Source organism: Monomorium pharaonis, chromosome 9 (genome assembly GCF_013373865.1).
Source record: "Monomorium pharaonis isolate MP-MQ-018 chromosome 9, ASM1337386v2, whole genome shotgun sequence".
Classification (NCBI taxonomy): domain Eukaryota; kingdom Metazoa; phylum Arthropoda; class Insecta; order Hymenoptera; family Formicidae; genus Monomorium; species Monomorium pharaonis.
In genome coordinates, this window is record NC_050475.1 from 15,876,470 (window position 1) to 15,892,488 (window position 16,019).

General features: G+C 27.4%; 1 protein-coding gene across 2 annotated transcripts; it reads left to right on the forward strand.

Moving 5' to 3' along the window:
- The first annotated feature begins 854 nt into the window (after positions 1–854).
- On the forward strand, positions 855–12,458 carry LOC105828452 (alpha-tocopherol transfer protein). 2 transcript variants are annotated; one of them, XM_012666778.3, is made up of 7 exons: positions 855–1,411; positions 5,277–5,540; positions 10,168–10,259; positions 11,050–11,295; positions 11,628–11,822; positions 11,980–12,151; positions 12,227–12,458. In XM_012666778.3, exons 2-7 carry the CDS (start codon positions 5,324–5,326, stop codon positions 12,274–12,276), a joined length of 972 nt encoding a protein of 323 aa, XP_012522232.1. In that variant the 5' UTR covers positions 855–1,411; positions 5,277–5,323; the 3' UTR covers positions 12,277–12,458. The 2 variants fall into 2 exon arrangements, with proteins under 2 accessions (XP_012522232.1, XP_012522231.1); XM_012666777.3 differs by having other exon boundaries at positions 856–1,697.
- The last annotated feature ends 3,561 nt before the right edge of the window (positions 12,459–16,019 follow it).

The following is a 16,019-nucleotide window of genomic DNA, read 5'->3' on the forward strand; positions in this document are numbered from 1 at the left end:
ACACACACACACACACACACACACACACACACACACACACACACACACACACACACACACACACACACAAAATCTCTTGATTTTACTTTTGATACTACTTCATGCATTTTTATAATTCCTTTTTTACATGGAGAAAAGAATAGCAGGAGGAGTGTAACGTCTTTTCTAGATAGTGGGGATAGCCAAAAAATATGATTGGTTATCTAGTCTTCCCTCTGTCTATACTTTATTGAGGTACTCTTTCTATCTCTCTTACTTCTTTAGTAGTCCATACTAATATAGCGTCTACAGCGTTTCCCTCTTACGTTTGCTTAGCCACGTTGCAAGATATATCCTACCTCTTATTATTCTTTCCTCCGTGCTTCTTTATCGTCATTAACTTCTGTATAATCATTTCCTGCAATCCATCTTAAAATTTATAGCATTTAAATATAAAATCCTTCTTTATCATTTTTTTTGCTGTTGTTTATTTTATTAAATTTAATAATTTACAGGTTTAAGTTTATGTTTATACAATCTTGAAGATCCCAACACAGTCGCACACAAACATTTCGAAAAAAAAATTAAGACTAATTTTATTTAAAAAATTTAATTTTTGTCTATTTCAGAACTTTTAAGACACATTGTATTTGCTTATATTTTTATACAATTTGTAATTATGATCTTTTCTTGCCTTACATATTTTTTTACAAATAAATAATTATCTTTTTATTACATGAAGTTTTTACCAGCGGAAATCTTAACGCTGCACTTTTATGAATAAACTTTTTTCTATTTTATTCTTTTTATGTCTACCTAATGTCAAAGTTTGAAATCAAATGTTTTTGTACATAAGCAATAAATTTATTATGTATTATTATATACATACACAACAGAAAAAAACAAATAAACTTATTTTTATATAATTATATAAATGAATATTATTTTATTTTAAGTAATAATCATTTTTTTATAGTTGTTAATGTGTCTGAATGACTGCTCTAAGTATTGCAAATTCATATAATACAGTTTGATTATTAATATTATTATCATTCTATATCTGAAATTCGTAGCTTAGGTGTTTCTAGACAGTTCGATTATGCATTTGCTTCGCGCGAATTAATCAGCTGTCTGCAAGCCCGTATTTGTTAAGACAAAAAATTTTTGTAAAAAATTTTTATCGGGCACACATACTTCTCACGTTTTCGCAATTTTACATGTTAATGTTTTTCTAAATATGTAAATACAATCACCTCGATACCATCATTCGATACTATCGTATACGAATAATCACAAGTTCCGCAACGTCACACTTACGTGAAAGTGGGGAGGACCTGTGACTTTCAAACAATAGCGACTCGATTGTTTCAACGTAGTTCTCATCAACGATTCGTGCATCACGGTATACTGACCTTCTTTAAGTAGTTTTCAGGTAGTCTTTCTTTTTCACTGTCTCCGCGATTCATTCTCAAAGATACGAGCGAGAGACTAACAATAAGATCGACGCATCAGTGCTTTTGGTCTACTGTCATTGACCTCCGTCCTTGTTTTAATGATATTCGTTAAAATCTCAGTGCAAATGAATCAAAGTCCTGGTGATGACGGATACACAGTTTTGTAAAAGATGAAAATTGTTTAGAAAACAAGAGTGTGTGTGATTCTAAGGATCAGTGTACAATTGATTGTTCGATCTTTGATATCTTTGTAAGATTCTTGAGGTAATTTTGACATGCATTTCTTTGCTTTTTAATTGCAATTTTTCCATTTTTTTAAATTTACTTTTTTTACTTGCTTGCCCTAATAATTGACTAATTTATAATATAAAAAATTATAGTTGTGTGTGAAAGTTACCACAAAAAAACGTATTATTTTTTAAATTATTTAACAGCATTATTTTAATATAATTTTACACCTAACTTTTTTATATAAATATACATATTTATAACACAAAAAATATATCTCTATTTTTAAGTAAAATATGATGTTAAAAAGTGTCATATTCTTTAATTTTTGTTAAAATTTTTAATAATAAACCTTTTAACTTTTTAATAATGAAGTAAAACGAGTATGTCTAGCTAATCATTTATCTAACAATTAATATATATTATTGATAATATTAGTAATACACATATATACACATACATATCAAATATTAATATTTACATTTAAAAAGCAAAATCTATAAAAATTTTAAGAATAATAACAAAATTTTTAAGAATTTATATATATATATGTGTGTGTGTGTGTGTGTGTGTGTGTGTGTGTGTGTGTGTGTGTGTGTGTGTGTGTGTGTGTGTGTGCAATATAATAAATCCAAATTAGTGGTAATAAAACAAGAAGATAATAAGGTAATAACTATAGTAATAACAAAAAAAAATTATTATTATTATGTTGAAAAAAGGTAATTATGATTATTTTAAGTATCACTCATTAACTACACTGTGTAACAAACAAAATTTTTTAGATTATAAACCGGATAAATTAAATTTTTTGTCGCTAAAAATACACAAATAGAATTGCTTATATTTTTTATTATGTTAACATTATTTGATCCGGTTTCGATCTGGTAACATAAAAGTGTCCGACAATGTTATTAATGATATTTATTTAGTCCTCTTTGCGTAAGTATTTTAATTGTACTTTGTTCGTTGCGCTTCAAAGACATGATTATACAGCGAGAAACAGTACACAGATTTCATTACGGTTTATTTATAAAAGTATATACATATATAAAATTTTTACTATATGTGCACATATATTTATTCCACACAAATATACCGGAATAGAAATTTGGTGTTGGTACACAACCATAATTTTGATTTTAAAAATGTGGAGATTTTGGTGGAAAAAATTATAATAGATCGATTATATTAGAACTGTTAAACATATTATTATTGCTTAATATATTATATTGCTCTCTCTCTCTATATATACACATATATATATATATATATATATATATATATATTTATATAGTTTAAAGCCATTATTCTATTGCTTAAAAATTTTAAACAAATACCAAATTTCTTATATACCTAGAAATTATGTCGGACAAAAATTAGAATTGGGTCCTGTCGTTATCAGTGCCAGATATGGCATAATGATATTTGATCCAAATCTTTAAAAATGAGTACATTTATCACCTTTATCACACACATACACACACACGCACGCACGCATGCACGCACGCACGCACGCACGTACACACACACACACACACACACACACACACACACACACACACACACACACACACACACACACACACACACACACACACACACACACACACACACAAGTCATGAATTTGGGTAGCCAGATCAGGGCCAAACGTCAAATTTGATATGCTCAAATTGACCTTGATTTTTACTGAATATAATTTCTACTAAAGTAGGAATTGTATAGAAAAGTTTTATTTTTTATTTCTATAAAGATGTTTCTTTTGATAAATTTTGCACTACATTCCTCGCTGCAAACACAAGTTATTATCTTATAATGGGTATAACAGTTCTACGTATTACAATATACATACAATTTTTTATACATAATAATGTGTTTTATGTAATGGCATTGCGAACAAATAGGTCTGCGTACAAAGTAATATATTTATGTTTTTATAATAGTGTAATAAATATATATATCGTAACAAATATAAATTTATAGAAAATTAATAATCACGATACGTTACTCAATAAATTGAATAAATTATTTGGTAAAATAAATAAGTAAACTTACTTTAATATATTTAATTTTTTTCTGTTGCGTAACATATTTTAACGCATACTTTATCCACATTTATGTATCATTATTTCAAGGAAAACTTTGAAAAAGAATAATAGGTAACTTTACAAAAAAGACAATTTTCCGCATAATGTTTGCCACACGCGAGCAAACACGTGTAATATTAAATAAGCCAGAATAAAATACGAAGAAGTTTCCTTATGCTTGCTAGGCTAGATTTAACGCTCAGTTTGCTAACAATGAAACAACATAATGAAGAGAGATGTTTCTCTGAAAATACTTGTATTCAGTGAAGCAATTGCTTTTGTTAATTAGTTTGGATGTAGTTTTTTGAGTCATTTAAGGAAATATTTAACATGGTAAAAATTTATTTTGTGGTAGGCAAAATAACTAGCTTGATATTTTTGCGTAATAGCCAAAATTAAATTGTCGAAATAAATAAGCTGTAATAATAAACTTCACGCTATGTAGTTACAAGATGACTTATCTCCAAGTGAGTTCGGAAGTGTGCTTGATAGTGTTGGTTAAAGTACAATTAGAGTGTTTAAAATTTCAACTATTTATTTGCGATTTATTTTTAGAATTTTGACGTGTAATTTTGTTTGAAAAGCTGACCGAAACTTCGGAAAAATTATTACTTTTAAAAATAAAAACGAATTTTATTTTATAAATAAAAAAATTATAAATTCTTAAAAATTTTGGAAAGTTAAATTATCATTAAAATATAGAATTAGATATTTGTATTAATGTGTATTAATTTTTCTACAGATAATTAGGAAAGTAGATTTATAATTTTAATTAGTAATTTAATTGTGTGTGACTTAGTTTTGAAATTATGGTGCGTAATTTGCCAAAAGAAAACAAAGCGTAATGTTTATGAAAAATTATTGTTTCCAAATAAAATTAAATTTTATATTATAAATAAAAAGATTATAAATTTGTTAAAAACTTGCATTAAGAAAATTAAATTATTATTGAAAAATAATTAGATAAACGTATTAATGTGTATCAATTTCATTAATCGTTAAAGAAATTGAACAGACGATTGATGTATACTGAATTTTAAATGCTTTTATTAATGAAAATGTTACATAAATTCCGTATTAAAAAGAAATTGTTTGAATAAAGACTTTTGTGTTCCCTTTTTGTTTACAAAAAAAGAAAAATTCTTGTCAAACGTTAATTTAATATAAAAATCTCGTGCAGCATAATTCGGGGTAACGCTCTCGACGTTACATTCAGTTTCTCGTGATGGTAGGCGTGAAACTGGTTTGACGTATACACATATATGTACGCACACGCAATCACGCGTATTTACTTCCGTGGAATAGCTGGAAAGATTCTGAGGAACATATCGCCGACTGACGAGGAACGGTATACGCGTTCGGCATTTTGGTCCCACGTCTCAATTCCACTTTTGTGCATTCGTTCAAATTACTTCTCTTGTTACAAAACTTGCAAAATTGACGTCGTGTGTTAATCGAAATGTGATGTTTTAACTTTCTACTTACCGTTGTAAGTAGGGCGATAATTCGGCTGCTACCATTGTCTGACAGGTATCGTGCTGCGAACTACTGTGATACAATTGGCTTCATCCGCGACCATGGAAAGAAACATTAAATCTCTACCAGAAATAAATAAAGGAGTGCTGTACGAGCATTGGAAGAAGAACGCTCCAAAACTCATGTTCGGTGAACATCAACTTTCCATTGAAGTAAACGAATTCGGTGAATTTTTCGAGAAGAAGGCTAGAGAAGAATTGCGGGAGACGCCGGAAGTTGTCGCTAATGGTATCAAGGAATTGAAAGAATTACTTGCAGGTAATAAAAACTAAATTAATTAAAAATGTAGTTATATTATTGTGGTCTCGGCAAAAGTGATATCTATACGGGACAATTGGAAGTAAACTGGGAGATACAACTGCGTGAATCTCAGAGTGACTCATTCAACAAGTTCTCGCGATAATTCTTTCCAGAGCTCAAACGCATGAGGGCCTTCGTGTCACTTTCATTCTGCGCTGTTTTATTCGTTTGCTTTTGCTCTACGACCGGTTTTCTGAACGTCATAGAAAGAAAGTGAAACTACAAAAAGGTGTTATTATTCTTGATATGCTTTTTTTTTCATTTTTGGATAATATTGGCTTTCTATACTAAAATCGTTCTTGCTTAATTAGAGAAACGTGCCATTAGAATGAGTTGCGTTAGGTTTCGTGTTTGTAAAAATTAAAGAGAAACTCAAAATAATTAATCCGTGCAGGGAAGCGCGATGACAAGTAGAACAAGAATATTTTCCCTTTTACATAATCCCTCAAAAAACACGGTACAATTTTAGTAAGATGTAAGTATTTGTTCAATTAGAAATAGTTGTCGTAGACAATCATGTAAATCTCAAAATAGTGAGCGATTAATTGTTTCTTTCATTACTATTAAGTAACTCGTAAAATAACGAGTTTTCTGCTAAAAAACCGGATGATAGATCCAACGATATTTCCAGAACAAAAATAAAATTTTGTATACAATTACCGTTTATATTCTATTCGCAATGATTAATTTAACAATAAAAGTAAAAGTATACGAATACGGCGTATGAATTCAGCTGACACAAATCGAGTAATAAAAATGAAAGTTGCTCGCACCTGTATCATAATCTTTAACGGAGTCACGCTTTTTACTTTCGATCAAATGTTATAAGAATTATTTCATTACAAATAACAGATTTCAAATTTTTTCGGGAAAATTGATAATTATTACAACATAACCGGAATACCATAATTATAGTTTTAAAGGCTTGGAATGGACGGATTTTTTCGGTTTTTTTTTTATAAGGATAGAAAAGTTCGTCGAACAATTAGCATGTTTTTCATAAAATTTACATTTACTTTTGTATTTTTAAATAAGTAGAGTTAGTTTAAAGTTGGTCTGTCATATATTTTCTGTTTTTAAAATACTTTTTAGTATTAATTACAAGGGAAACTTCAAATCACAGTAAATAAAAACAGAATTAACATATTTTTAAATAATTTATATATTTTTTTACTAAAACATATTTTATTTTTAAATTAAATTGCAACTTATAATTTAAACAAAAAGCGTATTATATATAAACTTTATAAAATAAAATAAAATAAAAGCATATTTTAAGCAGATTAAAACAAATTATAAAATTGTTTTAATAGAATAAATTATAATTTTTTTTTAAATTTAACCTTATTTGCATTTCTAAGAATTAATGTTTTTATAAATCTATTATTATAAATATAATGGGCGCGCGCGTATGTGTGTGTGTGTGTAAGGAGAACAATTAAAAGTTTATATAAGTATATAAAAGTTTTTAAAATCAGTTTTAATTTATGGTCAACATAAACCACTTACTAATATATTTGAGATGCTATCGTATTCTTTGCGCAATGTATGTACATACACTCGCAAACAATAACGTCTGGCTACACTAACTACGCTAGTTTAGAGTGTTTCTTTTTTTCCAATACGAAAACATGTAGAAAGAGAAAGATACACTTAGAAACCTCTCGGAATTAGTGTAGTTAATATAGCCAGGCATTTCTGTTTACATATATATAGCAAACAGTAATTTTTTCCCAAAAAACCAATTTAAAAAGAAACCCGGTTTTTTCTGTTTTTTTTCCAGCGATTTGAAAAAAAGGCTTTTTTTTAAAACTATAACTATAATATTATATGAAGTATTTCTGACCTATATTTTAGAAATTTATCTCTGAAGTTATTTTATAAAGAAAGGTTTGTAAGAACGTATGACTCATAATATACCTATTTCAGAGATAAAATGTTAAAAATAAAAATTTCTTTTTTTTAATAGTTCTTAAACAAAAAAGATTATTTTTTCCAACTTAAGGTAAAAGATAATAGCCAATTTATTTACTGAGATTAAAAAAAACTTCTTGTTTATGATTTAAAAAACAACATTTATTTTATAAAATTTTTAACATTTTGTATCTCTAAATCTCTAACAAGAAAAATTATTATATGTTTATGTAAACCTTTTATAAAATAAATCTTAAAAATAAATTTGTAAAATATTAAAAGTAAAATATAAACAGACTTTAAATAACATTTTAATAATATATTATATAATGTAATAGAGGAAGGTCGATACCAACATACTATTTTTATTTTTGCATTATATTTTTTAAACAAAAATTAAAACTTTAGAAGCATGAATATACAAATTAAAAGTGTTTTCTATTAGTTAGTATAGCAGTTTTTATAATATTGTTTCAAATTTTGAAATAATTTTTTAATAAAGTAATCAAATATGAACACCAAAATCTAAATAGTAGATTACCTTTTCTTTTTTTTTTAAATGAATTATATTCAAAATACAATTAATTGTATATGAATTTTTAAGAATGTTTTACTTTATGTAAAATATATTTTGTCGATTTATATAAGTACTTTATGCTTATACTTATGTTTTTTCAAAACGTAACATATGATATAATAAAAAAATATATAAAGATTGGATTAAATTATTAATTTAATAGATTTAATGGTGTGTAATTTTATTTTATTTGATATAGTTTCTATTATTTTTATAGTTTGTCTTATCGATAAGCATGTCAGTTTATATTTTAATGTATTGTTTAAAATTACATTATAAGAAAAATAAGAAACGAAAATATAAATAAAACAATTTTAGGACGCTCTAAGCATGTTAAAATAATCTAATCAATAATGTATACTGTTGTTTAAATTATGCAATTTACGGATAAAGAAAAAAATTTATTCTTGTTTTAAAAAATTAGTTTTAATAAATTTTATATATAAAAAAGCTATGTATTAATAGGGAAGAATACAAAATAAAAAATATATGTTTTTTTTTAATTAAATATATCTATACAATTTATAAGAATTATAAATATAAAAATTTTGAATTTTTTATTACGATTAATAATTAAAATTAATAAATAAAGTACTGTTATTTTCAAAAATTTCACGTTACTCATAAACGCTCAACGATTGGCTGTTGCTGTTGTGACGTCATATCGTTACTTCGAAGAGAATTACTAAATCTTAATTTTATTAAATAATTATTTATTATTATAAAATATGGTGGAAACGGGATTTGTTACAGCTGACTCAAGAAATTTACTTAAAGTTGATATATTTATGGTGGCTGAATTTATCAAAACTGATAATAGATTTAACGCAGCAGAAATAAGATTGATTAAAGCATCTTTGTAAGTACAATATATATGTATGTATACATATGTGTGCATATGTATAATAATAATAATTTTAAATAATGCATATTCTTTTATTTCAATATTATTGGACATTAAAAGTTTTTTAATACAAGTCATCTCGAGAAACCTATGGCAATACTGCTATAGGTTATGTTTGTTTACGTAGAGAATCTTCACGTTGTAGAAAGCGTACGTTTATTTTGCAAGTATAACTTTAAAATGCAATCGGTAAAAAAATTATTTACTTACATTAAAATGATCTTGACAACAGTAATAATTTGAATTTGTTGGTTTATCTGCTTGATGAGCTACTTTGAACCATAGTTTGTGTCTTTCCTTATTCTCTGGTACGGAAAAAAAGACTTTTTCTGAATGTTTCATCTGTGTATTTGAACACAGGGGCACAAAACATCGACGATACAATTTTTTTTCACTCATAATGTTATTTTTCTTCGTAAAAAATAATAAACTTTTAGTAAGTGCCTAATATCTTTCTCGTGTTGTTATGAATGAGAAGTATGAGAAGTTACATGGATATTGTCTGCTAATGGCGCGTTTTAGACTCGTTTGAAAGTCGTAATTTATAATAATTTTTTTTTCTGGTAAACTTTGCTTTAAAAAATCTGAGAATAAAAATTACTTTAAAAACATATGCAAACTTTCAAATAAAAATATTTAAAAAAAAATTGTATTCTTCCCTATTATGGATTTTTTTGTCAGTTAATAACGTTTAGTTTCAAAGCAAAAACGGATGCTATTTTTTAAGATATTTGTTGGTATTTTATATAATGACTTTCCTCTAATAATATTTTTCAACATAATATATTATTCTCTTAAATACAATAAACTTTAGATGTTTATTTATTTGTTCTTGTGCAATTTTATTGACATTACAACAATAAGTAAATCTTAAAAAAGTTGATGCTTACCCATTACTATTATCAATTTTTATATGATCTTTAAAAATGTATGTTTAGAAAAAGAGTGAAAAAATTCTAATAATTGTGTAATAAAAATATATTAATATTTATAATTTTGTCTGTTTTATAATCATGGAAACAAATATGAAATTTATGCAAGTGTTATTCTATTATAGTTTTTGTGTTATGTTAAACAGTTTTTTCTATTAATTTTATTTGCATAAATTATACACGACATTTTCAATACACAGCAAAATTGTAATCAATTATGTTCTCAAATTAGTTTTATTCTTTTTTAAATTTTTTTAGGAGAACCTGATCTTCTCGTACCAGATAATGATGACTTCTATATAATGTTTATGCGACCATGCAAGTGGTATGCGAAAAGTGCTTTCTCTCTAGTAAGTCACACATTATAAAGAAATTATGTAAAATAATATAAATAATATTTGCAAAATTACACAATTTATAAAAATATAAAAATTTTTTTAGTATTTTTATCTTAAATTGTACAATTATATAACTTTACGTTTAATGTAAAGATATATTTGCACAATTATAAATAATAATATTATAAAAATATTTTATATTTTACTCTAAATTGTGTAATTTTTGCACATATTATTTATGTAATTTTTTGTACAGTATAGATACCTTGTAATATTTTCACAATTAATTAATTTTGTGTTAAACGTATACATTACTTACATTATTTATAAAAATGACTATGCAATAAATAAGTGGTCACAATTATATTTTAGAGATTCTAAAACTATAGATGTGGAACTATACAGATTCTCTGGCTAATATGATATTGTTTTCCTTTCTCATGCAAATATTGTGAGCTAGTATTTTTGTATTATTAACTACAGAATACAAAAAGGAATTAAACTGCAGAAAATAAAGCAAATAAAAAGAATTGTTTTCAGTTAATTTAAAAATTTATATCATAGCAAAATTATATTTAAAAATTGATTTGAATTTTTTTACGTTGGTTTTTTAATGTTAAAGTTAAGAAACTAAGTAGCTAGGCTAAGTAATAATGTATTAAATCCTTCGACGTTTTCACAAAGGAAGAATCGCTTGTAAATTGGTCGAGACTAAGAAAAATTCGATTAGTTCTAGGTTATTCTATATTTAAATAAAATTTGTGACAATAATAATAAATTGCTCAAATATTTTACTCAATAGATAAAACGATATTACAAATTCCGCTTGCACTATCCATACATATATAAAGACTTGTTAGTCAGCAAAGAGAAGGCTGCAATTTGCGCTGGCTTAATATATCCTTTGCCGATTCGTACCAAAGAGGGTAGTAGAGTGTTAATTGTGGAGGGCGGAAAACGATGGAAACCGAAGGAGGTGCCGATCAATAACTTTTTTAAAGGCTTGCTGTTAATCCTGTTTCTGGCGATGGTGGAATGCAGAACTCAGGTTCGTCATCAGAAAATGTTTCCTCAATTGATTCAGGATAGATAGGCAATTATTAAATAAATACTTAAAGTTAGTATTAAAAATGTTTATGGATCATTGCACGTACATTTCTGTAACCGTAAGAAATTGAGCAACACGATTAGTTAATTCGGTCGGTTACGGCTGATTTGAGCAATATGATTAGTCGAAGTCTTACGGTTACGATTACGGAAATGTACGTGTAATGGCCTTAACGAGAAAATCATGGGGATTTGTGTTCTTTTTAGAGTGCTGTGGAAATAAATGCATAAAACACCGTGCACTTAACCACAAAATCTTATTTTGTCTTTTAGGTCGCAGGTGCGCATATTATAATAGATGTCGAAGGTTTATCTCTTAGTCATTTGACATATATCACACCGACTTTTGCCAAAATGTTAGTAGAGTTCATACAGAAGTGTCTTCCCAGCCGTCTCAAAGGCATCCACATTGTGAATCAGTCTTTTATTTTCAACATGGCATTCGCAATATTCAAACCGTTTCTGGAGGTACAATTTTGTAATTTCTTTTTACAAAAATTTAGTACCGTCATTAAATTTCTGTAAGGATTATGATTAAGAGTGATCTAATAATTTATAAGTTGCATGATAATAAACTTTTGATAAGTTTTTAAGAAGTTTTTGTAAAATGTGATGCATTACATAGGAGAAAATTCGCAAACGGATTCACTTTCATGGAACAAACTGGGAATCCTTAAACGTTTTCATAGATAAAAGAGCATTACTGAAAAGGCATGGGGGCGAATTGGAAATGGCCGAAGGACAATACGGCGTGATGTTTTGGCAGAACATGCTCTCATGCGATCCTGCTTTTGAAAGTAATATTATATTATAATATCTAAATTAACATTTTACTCGCAATTTACATACTAAATCGATAAATTTTGTTTCAGCTGATCAATATTATGGATACGTAATAGATACTAATGAAAATAAGATATAATCACTACAGGAATTGCCTAATTAATATGTAGATTACATCAATCTGAAATTCTCAATCGTACAAAAAAGATGTGAAGTACCTTATCAAATCATAGAGAATAATTTGGTTAAAAGTAAGCTTTGTGTTTAAAGATACAAATATAATATATCGACGTGCTAATAAAAAATATTGCAAAACTGTAATTTATTAAAATTACCTTAGTAAATATTATCTTAGCAACAAGTGAATAATGAAATCGACATCGATTCGATGGATCACTTTTTGTTGGGATGTACAGAATTTCTTGATATTTGAAAAATTTTTTGTTTATCGATTACAATATTAAATAACGTTTAATAAATATAGAATTACATCGATTAAATTTAGGATATATTTTTTTTTATGCATGGTAACCATAAAAAAATGAAAGAAAAATATTATTACTAAAAGTATTTAAAAATATAAATATAAAATATGTCACACTCTTTATTGGTCCTGAAATTCAAAACTATATATTAGTACACACACACACACACACACACACACACACACACACACACACACACACACACACACACACACACACACACACACACACACACACACACACACACACACACACACACGCACGCACGCACGCACGCACGCACGCACCACGCACGCACGCACGCACACACACACACCACACACACACGCACGCACGCACACACACACACACACACGCGCGCGCGCGCGCACACACACACACACACGCACGCACGCACGCACGCACGCACGCACGCACGCACACGCACACGCACACGAACACGCACACACACACGGCACATATACACACGATATTTATTTTATGTACATATCAATAAGTAATTTATTAAATATATAACAAATTTACAATAGTATCAATTTTTTATTACAAATTTTACAAATTTTATGTCAAGATTGCACACCAAACACATTTATTTAAATACATAAATGGTATATAATTTTAACATTTTAAATAAATAGCAAATTTTATGTATATATATACAAAATGTTTGATAGTTATTGACACAATGCTGGTAGATAGAATGGACTAAACTGAACGAAAATCATACGGACGCATGTTTATTCGTAAATCTTTATAAATTAATTTATTGTTAATTATGTTGTAAAAATTGTAAAATAGTATAGAACTTTTTAACATAGTTTAATTGTCGTCGTTTAAGTGTTCCCATACAGCACCGAAAGATTATAAAAACATTGCAGAAACCTTACATTGAAATATTGTAATATTGCCTGGACGTTGTGAAATGTTTCTGCAATGTTACTGCAAGTTTGCGGCAACGCTGAAATGTCCGCTCTGAAAAATGGCTTGTCTTTTTCGCTGTACTGCTGCACTGGTGCAACAGATTAGAGTAAGACAAATATATTTTTTCTCACTCTAACTTATTGCACCAGTGCAACAGTGCAGCGAAAAAGAACAAACCAAAACATTACAATGTAAGAACTCTACTAACACTACTACAACGTTACGGTGCAATGTATTTGATGCATTAAAACGCGTTGCTATAAATATGCATAACACTTCAAATTTAGTAGATAAAGTTTGAGAATACATAAAGACAAGAGAGATAAAAAAAAATTCGTTACAATTTGTGTAACTTTATAATCTCTTTGCATCCAAAATTTGGATAAAAAATTGTGAATTTACGCAATTGCAATGAATTTTTTTTTTTTTTCTTAAACATATATATTATATATATAATAATAATATCTTTATTCGCCTTTCCCTTGCGGGATACAGGCGGACTCCCGCTCCGCTTACAAAAATAATATACACATATATTATATATATATATTCTCAAAGTTTACCTATTAAAATCCAAAATATATTAGAAGCATAGTAGAAAATTAGAAAATTATTATAACATTTTATATAGAAATAAAAACTTACACAATATTTTGTTATTTAACAAGTAGTATTATTTTTATTAAGTAGCATTATTTTAATTATTGTCAAAAGCAATAATATTAATGAATACATATAAATGAATTTCTTAGCATTAATATTTATAGTCGATTAATTGCATTTTTCGAGATTTATTATAGAACAGTAAATTGAACAATTTTTCAAATAAAAAAATAAAATTATATATGATAATTGTTTAGTTTACTGTTCTATTATAAATCTTAAAAAGATTATAATCTTTGATATAAATATTGCACACAAATCCAAATATTTAAATCTCACAAAACTATTTAAAAATGTCACAAATGTCTTACACGAAGTTCCACGTATGTTAGAACACTTGATGCATATATTTTAATATGTATATTTTGGGAATTTTATAATATTTCTACAACATTACTGGAACATTTTGGTGTAATATTGATATTGCATATTTTTGAAACGTCTTTGGAATATTACATTGCAACTCGTAATATTGTAACGTTGCAACAATGTTGCTAAAAGCTTCTGTGCTGTATGGGTTGTCTCTATTTATTCACGAGCATTGTATTAATAATTAGACATTCTGTGTGTGTGTGTGTGTGTGTGTGTGTGTGTGTGTGTGTGTGTGTGTGTGTGTGTGTGTGTGTGTGTGTGTGTGTGTGTGTGCGTGCGTGCGCGTGCGTGCGCATTTACACATGCAGATGTATATTTAATAATGAATGATATATGAACATATAATTCATTATGTATCAAATTTAATTTACCCGGAATGTGTACTATACTTTTATCACATAATTAAAAAGTAATTAAGATTATTATAAAAATTAAGATCTTAAATTTCTGATATTAAATTGATATCAGTGCAATTTCTATTGTATCAAGGTTTTAAGAGGATGCTGAAGTTGTCTGTTTTACCACCAAAAAGATAGTAATTTTTGTTTAACAATATCTTTTTATTTCTTTTATAGATTTGGAAATCCTTCTCCAGAATAAAAGAATACGCATTGCTATCAGTCTGTGGAGTGAAATTTCCTCCAAAAACGAGAAAAAATTGTTAATTTGCTGTCACATCATAACAATGTTTGCTTAATATAAAAGATCTACAGTTTGTACCTACGAAATTTGTATTCACAGACTAGTAGACGACGAAAACAAACAGTGTCGAGTTTCGAAAATTAGATTTTAGTGCCTAATTGAGACGAAATTGTTAAACGAAAATTTAGGTTATATACGCGTAAAAAGTCGATAAGTAGAGCAATAAAAAAATATATTTTTTGTCCTCGATATAAAGTCCAATTTACAGATGGATATTAATATGTGTACTTTAATTCTGGAAAAGAATTTCCAAATTTATAAAAGAGATATATACGAAATCTCATTAATGATGTGCATGAATGACTCTACATTATCGACTTCGATCAAGTTTGAGAGGCAGTCCAGCATCGCCTTAATCCTTTCAAAGGCGGTAGGAAATATACCTTCCACCTCATTTTCTTCGATATAACTGAGATCTGCTACATCGTATAATCGTGAAATACACTGTTTCATACTTGTTAATGATAGAACTATACACTACTATACGTTTTGCATCAATCATGCATTTTGCAATTGTTTTTAAACAATAACCAAAAATGCTGTTTTGTTATGATTTTGTTCTAGAAGCCTTTTAAATGTAAATAAACATCCAGACCATAATTTTAGATTCTAGAGATGACGAACTAAGTCATATTAAGTTGAAGTTGAAAAAAGTATATTGTTACTATTTTGTATTCAACAAAATATATTGCAAAAATGCTATTTTCAGCATATGAAATTGATTCATTCACTTAATTTA